Below are 7,346 nucleotides of genomic sequence, written 5' to 3'. Positions count from 1 at the left end.
GAGCTGCATGCAAAGGAAGGACTAGTTTCTTTAGTTCTCAATAGTCTACAGTCATTCTCCAGGTACCAGCAAGTTTTTTCACCAGCCATACCTGAGTATTAAATGGGCTATAATCCAGACAAATAATGCCAACTTTCTCTAACTCCAATATAGTGGCACTTATCTCTGCGTGTCCTCCTGGTAGGCCATACTGCTTTATATTAACTACATGTCTTGGCTGGGGTAAAACCTGTGGATCATGTTTAGCATATGCTCCTAACACAGGCTTTATTCTCCGTATTCATAGCCAAAACTCCCAACTGTTGTTTGTGGGTGCAAACCATAAAGTATATCCATACCCAAGATGTATTCAGCTACTGGGGATATATATACAATATACACACGAGGGGGCAATTATCCTATGCCCAATGGCAGTGACATAGCTTTGACTTCAATGGCATGTCCTCCATAGCCATCTATACAAACTGAGGCCCCTGGAAACTTATCTGGATTGCCATATATCAGGCTACATTCTGCACCTATATCCACCAATGCCAAAACACGCTGCACATTTGTCCTCAACCAATGTATTACCAATTCAACATGAGGTCTCTTATCCTCACCTGCCCCCAAAAGATGAGCACCTTGGCCTCCTCCCTAATCAAAATGGAACATTTCATCCACCTCCTTGGGAGCAACCAAAAAGTCTTTGAAATCCACGGAGCGTACTTTGCTGCCTATTACTGGACGTGTAGTGAAATGCTGTTCAGGGTGCAATTGTGCCACAAGGCAAAGAGAACTGCATTTGGCTGCTAGTCAGTTTTCTTCCTATCAACCCCTGCTGCAAGCAAATCAAGCCACATCTGCTTATGGCTAGTCTTCCTTGGTCCCCTCGGGATAAAATCCCGAGTATTTCTTTGGGGGTTCGGTCTTAGCCATCTTTCGGACCCCTTTTGCTTTTCTCCAATCCTCCACTTCACCCAAGCCGGCTGTCATGGTCATTACCTCATGTATAGGATGACCAATGTATGGGGCCAGTATGGCCATCATTGATCCAAAGCAGATTGACAGGGCATTCTGCAGCACTATGTCTCTCATGCTGCTGGTAAAATTTTCATTGTCTGAGCCACAAGTGTTCACATTAAACATGAACTGCCACATCCCCAGCTCCCAAATTATTTGAACCAACTCAGCATATGTTTGCCATTTACTAACAATCTTAGGCAGTTCTCCAGCATTTGCCCACATGGTTCAAGCAGCTGCACTCACCCATTGCATTAAGGAGTGATTACCTCGCCCTTGTGCATATCTGCGGCTATTCTGTAGGCACTGCCTCAGGGATGGGTGCGTGATGATGGAGGCCAATTTTTCCATCTTCTCACCAGAGCACATCACTCTATCCACCCTAGGTCCCATAGCCACAGCAGCCAAGCAGCCAGGGGCTCCCCCTGTTTCTGCCAGAACTGTCTCCCCAAGTCAACTAATTCAACCTGGGTATACAGGACATATGTAGTCAATTGGGTCACCTGTAGATTGCCTGCCAGTTGTCCACCTGCTCCCATAGGCTGCTCACGTTTCATTTTCTGATGCACAACAGGTCATGCCTGGAGATGCATGGTCTCCCCCAACTCACCACTGGGTTTGTCGTCCTCCCTGGTGTGAGAGGCAGGGGTGGCCAGTCGCTGCACGCCATCCTCCAGGACATTTATCCACACTTCCAACAACTCTGCTTTCTTCTTCAAATCTTGGTCAGCTTCCAGTATAGTGAGCAGTAGCCAGGCTCCAGTCAGCAGAAAAGTGGCCACCGGGCACCACATACTCAAGGATAGCCACATTTCCACCCCCTCCCCAGGGGCTCTCCAGGGCATATTTCAAGGCCATACTGCTTCATGGAGTGCCTGGTCTATAATGACTTTCAGTATTGTGAGCAGCAGCCAGATCCCAGCCAACAGGAAAGTGGCATAGGGCACAACATACTCAAGAGTAGACACATTTCCTCCTTCTCCTAAGGGGCTTTTGGCTTCTGTACCTGCTCAGAATTCTGCCACCGACTATGCCAATTGTAAAGCCAAGGCTAGGGCTCACAGACCCCTCGAGCCCATTGTACAGACTAGGTCACAAACCCTGCACATGCAGGTGTACAAACTAGGTTATAGGAAAAGGTCCTGAGAACCGTAAAAAATTAATAGGCTTTATTCAGAGATAGGAGCAGCCACCCTAGTGGCTTCCTGGAGCATCCCAAGAAACACTGTGTACCAGATACCTTAGTCCTTCATACTTAAGTCCATAACCCAAAACACCTGGGTGCACGTGCATATTTACACCAGATGCTCAGCAAGATTCTGAACATCTGAGGGATCCTGACCATTTTTCTATATATTCCCTAAGAGTTTAACAAGTAGTTGAATATAAGATTAATATACAAAAGTCAGATGTATTTCTGATTACCAGTGTAAAGAGAAAACATAACTAAAGAGAAGACTCAAAACTTGTGTAAGACCTCTATAGAGATTTAAGTATAGATTAATAAATGTAGCTCAAGAACATGCAAAATAAAGTAGATACAATTTGATTTATTATTGTTGGGAAAATATAGAAACCCCTCACTGTTCTGTATTTGAATTGGTGTTTCTTGCCATCAATGCCTTATAAGGATTAACAAATAGTTCTTAATCTTTGCATTAGCAAGAGTTCAAATTTCACCTAAATACAAGCTTTTAGCAGGTCAGTTCCATTGCAACATGGTTTGCAAACAGCTGGCTTCCTGCTTTCCCATAAAACCTAGACCAAGTTGTTAATGATTTGCTTGACCTATGCTTTTAACCCAAGTGGCCTATCCTATGTGACTCTGTCATATGGTACTCAAAGATCCAGTTTTATTCTACTCCATTTTTGGTAAGAATTTCTTGCTCCTTGGGTACAACTTGTATGGAATTCCACCATAAACAGGTTTTTCAACCTGTTTAGTAAATAGGAAATTTCTATTGGGAGCTACCAGAGATTTTAAAATCAAACACTTTTCAGAAAGTGTAATTGTTATAGGACAGATATGTTGATTAAGTTTAATATATAGCATTGTTAGGTAACTTTCACTATTCTGAAGCATACAAATTCTTGAGATTTATATCTAAAGATTAAACCAGACGAAGTATTTTTACTCCATGACATCCAAGAATGGGTACATTTATTTTGGATAAAAAGAAAACAAGGTCTCTGGGGTTTGAGGGATATAGAGAGATTACAGTGAGGGGAAAAGGGGTATTTTCCAATTCATGACACAGAAAGAAACTGTTCCGGGTCTTTAAAAAAAAAAAAAAAAATGGATTTAAATGTTACACACACATTTACACCTGGTGACACATCAGGCGGGAGACAGAAGTCTTTTCTACGTGCCTTTGTTTTTTAAGTCCATCAACAAGATCTCTTCCACAGTCCTGGGATAGGCCTGGCTGTTCCTCCATCCCACTGGCGACGTCTGGACAAAGTCTGAGACGCCCCAGGCACCTGCGGCTCTGACTGAAAGCGGCGAACAAAGACTGTCTCTCCTGAGAAGCGCCTGAGAAAGAAGAGCTACTCCGGGGAGACGCACCAGGGTTCCTACTGGAGGAACCTCTATCCTTTATTTAAGCAGCAGTCGCTGGGCCCGGGGACCAGAAGGACCAGCCGAGACCCCGAAGGACGAAGCCGGCGCCCTCGAAGGCAGCTCCCGTCAGCTCCTCCTTCTCTAGGCCGCCGCCTCCTCGCGCCGGAGGAGCTGCGAGATGCTGCGCCTGTGACTCTGTTCCTCCCGCCCCTGTCACCGAGAGGGGAACGAGCGCTCGCCCACTCGCCGGAGGAGACGGCCCTGGACTCCCAACCCCGCCGGCGAAACCATGAGCTCCGGCCAGCAGCCGCCGCCGCGGAGGGTCACCAACGTGGGGTCCTTGCTGCTCACCCCGCAGGAGAACGAGTCCCTGTTCACCTTCCTCGGCAAGAAATGTGTGGTCAGTGGTCGAGACCCGCGTCGCCACCCCGACCTTCCCTCACGGGCCCGGGCTTGAGGTCCAGGAAGCGGGAGAGGGGACAGAGGCGGGAGCGGCGCGGGGAGGGTTCCCCCGGCGGCCAGGCTTCCAGCCGGCCCCGCGTGGGCGCCGTCGCCCTGCTCCCTGGGTGCGGGCTGCTGGAGAACAAGGGAGCGTCACCTTCGAGGCCTGCCCTGGACTCCAGCTTGGCCGCCCGGTCTGCGCCCTTGCAGCTGGTTCAAACTGTACTCTCAGGCCACAAGGGGATTTTACTCTCAGGCCACAAGGGGATTTTCTTCTTGCAAAAGCTGCTTGATCTCAAGAGCCTCTGGGGTCTCTGTCCTGGCTCTCGCTCCACATCCTACTGCTTGATCAGGAGGTACCTTTAGCAATGCCAGAGGGTTAAGGAGTGGACAGATCAGGGAATGAAGGGGACCATAAGGTGGTTTTTAATCTCCCTTTTGGATTCCAGGAGGGAATAAAGTCGAGTGCAGGGTCCTGAGGCATTTGTAGGGGCCAAAAGAAAACTTCATCCCTGAAGATACATCAATAAACATCACTGACAAATTTATATCAGTATGAAGAAAAGGCATAGCAAATGTTGTTAAACATGCTGGGAGAACGCAAAGCAGGGGGGAATCACAAGAGATTAATGTCCCAAATTAGTGGAGGTACAAAGCTCATATATCAGTGAGAGAGACAAATTTGGAAGAGGGAGAAGCCCCACAGTAATGACCTTAGACCATGTTTCTCTGAAGTTCTGGGGGAGGTGCTGTCCGTAGTGAGAGAAGGAAGTCAGAAATTAAGAGACATCTTGCGTGCTAATGAATATATTTCAGGTACTCTCACAGCTCTTCTCAGAAATAGCAGATAATGGCCCAGGGAGGGAAAATTGCTTCGTAAATTTCTTTCCACAAAGAAATAGCCTGTTCCTAATTTTGTTTTTCAGTGTCCTTGAATTAGCCATCTTGAAATATGTCAAAGACATATATTTTGGTGCAAAAATGTTTTGCTTTACAAATAGAGGGTAGGAAATGCTATGCTCTCCATTGCATAGAAACAGGATGTATTTTTCCAGCACTTTCGTGCAGGCCTAATTTCTACTCTCCTTCCCACTGATTTTCCTTTTTTTCTCTTTTGGCGTTGGTGGGAGGGGTTGCTGATCTCTCTAAGGCCATGCACAAGAAAACCTCAACCTAGTAGTTCTTGGCCATTGGGGCTGAGGTTGGTACTGTGTGGCCATTTCCAGCTCCAAATGGCTAGTTGGGTGTATGCAGTTTAGCTGAGGTGTTGGGAAAATATAGGAAAATGGTTAGGGGCCCTTTCTAGTATAGAGGAAAAAGGTGAGCACAAAATATGTGTAATACAGGGTGGCCTATAAGCACGGGAATAGATTCAGAAGATTCCAACAGGGCTTGGTTATAAATCCTGTTTGTGATTGCTCTTAACTCTGTCATATAGGCAGATTTCTTAAATAGTCTTGGCCTTAGTGTTTAGGTTTGTAAAATGGGCTTAGTCGGGTATTTCAAGGATGTAATATTTATGTAAAACGTTTAGAGTACCTGATACTGGAAAAGGATATGAAAGAGTTGTCATTAATGCTGTTTAGTACTCAGGTCAGATTTCCTGTTACTGTTAGGGAGGTTTTAGAGTAAAATTTTGAATTCTCTAGTGTATTTGTTTTGATTTAGGTAAATCAATTATAGCAGTTTTGTTTAAAAGTCAGTTAATTATTAGACTGTAAATTAAGAGTTAAGGAGCGGCTTGAATAAATCTCTTTGGTGAACTGAACCTCCTGGGCTGCTGACTGAAGAGGAAGAAAGGGATACTCATAGAAGAGTTAGGAGCTTCTGGATTTAGTTCATGTTCTGCTGCAATTAATTGTGAATATGAGTAAGAATCTCTGCCTTCCTTAACCTCACTTTTCTAATTTGAAAATGAGAGGTTGGTCAAGATAGCTCCACAGTCTTTCTGTCATTAATGTTCTGTCAGTCTAACGGTTCTAGATGTCAGGGACTCAGTAACAGGGAAAGAGCAGCCCCACTGTTAACCCTCGTGTACATATGTTTTGCAAAATGGAGACAAAGCCAGTATTTATCTAAGTGAAAGGTAGATAAACCCGAATGATTTCACTGGAAATTCCTATTTCTAAATTACCTGAAATTGTATTACTTATATGAATGATAGGTGTTGCATTGTATTGTTTATTTTCCAAGGTGAAAAAAAATTTTAAGTTTTTAGTTTATGTGTTAGGACCAGATGACTTCACTGCCAAATTCTACCAAACATTTAAAGAACTAATACTAATTCTTCTCAAATTTTTCCAAGAAATTGAAGCAGAGGGAATACTTCCAAACTCATTCTGTGAGGCAAGCATTACCTTCATATTAAAATTGAAAAAGAGACAATAAGAAAAGAAAACTACAGGCCAATATCCCTAATGAACACAAATGCAAAGATGCTCTACAAAATACTAGCAAACAGAATCCAACAACACATTAAAGAGTATACCCCATGAGCAAATGGTGTTGGGAAAACTGGATAGCCACATACAGAATATTTAAACTAGACTCCTATCTATCACCTTACATGAAAATCAACTCAAAATGGACCAGAGAGCTAAACTTAAGACCTGAAACTATGAAACTATTAGAAGAAAACATAGGGGAAATGCTACATGAAATGGGAGTGGGTAGTGCTTTTCTGAATAAAAAGTACAAAGGCACAGGCAACTAAAGCAAAAATGCATAAAAGGGACTACATCAAACTAAAAAGCTTCTGCACAGAAAGGGACACTGTCAACAAAGTGAAGAGACAACCTACAGAATGGGAGAAAGTGTTTGCAAACTACACATTAGACAAGGGTCTGATACCCAGAATATGTAAGGAACTCGAACAGCTCAACAGCAAAAAAAAGAAAAGAAAAAACCCAAATGACTCAATTAAAAAATGGGCAAAGGACCTAAACATTTCTCAAAACAAGACATACAAATGGCCAACAGGCACATGAAAAATGCTCACCATCACTAATGATCACGGAAATGCACATTAAAACCACAGCCAGATATCATCTTACTCCAATAAGAATAGCTATTAGTGGGCCGGCCCGGTGGCGCACTGCTAAAGTGCGCCGCTTGGGAGCACGGCGGTGCTCCCACCGAGGGTTCGGATCCCACATACAGACCAGTTCCCGCTCACTGGCTGAGCGAGGTGCGGGTGCAACACTGAGGGTTGCGATCTCGTTGCCGGTCCCGGTCTGGTACAGGCACGACACTGAGGGTTGCGATCTCGTTGCCGGTCCCAGTCTGGTACAGGCACGACACTGAGGGTTGCGATCTCGTTGCCGGTCCCAGTCTGGTACAGGCA

At 44.8% G+C, this 7,346-nt stretch overlaps 1 protein-coding gene across 1 annotated transcript in view; it reads left to right on the top strand.

Annotated features, from left to right (window-relative positions):
- Window positions 1–3,663: 3,663 nt before the first annotated feature.
- Window positions 3,664–7,346, top strand: part of WASL (Wiskott-Aldrich syndrome-like) — a 201,939-nt gene continuing 198,256 nt past the window's right edge. Inside the window, exon 1 of the mRNA XM_008570778.1 lies at window positions 3,664–3,962. Within this exon, the coding sequence (XP_008569000.1) occupies window positions 3,852–3,962 (111 nt within the window). The 5' untranslated portion in view covers window positions 3,664–3,851. The remainder of the gene's footprint in view (window positions 3,963–7,346) is intronic.

This window comes from Galeopterus variegatus, unplaced genomic scaffold (genome assembly GCF_000696425.1).
Source record: "Galeopterus variegatus unplaced genomic scaffold, G_variegatus-3.0.2 Scaffold630, whole genome shotgun sequence".
NCBI lineage: Eukaryota > Metazoa > Chordata > Mammalia > Dermoptera > Cynocephalidae > Galeopterus > Galeopterus variegatus.
Note: the sequence above shows the minus strand (reverse complement) of the source record. Positions and strands in the feature narration are given on the sequence as shown.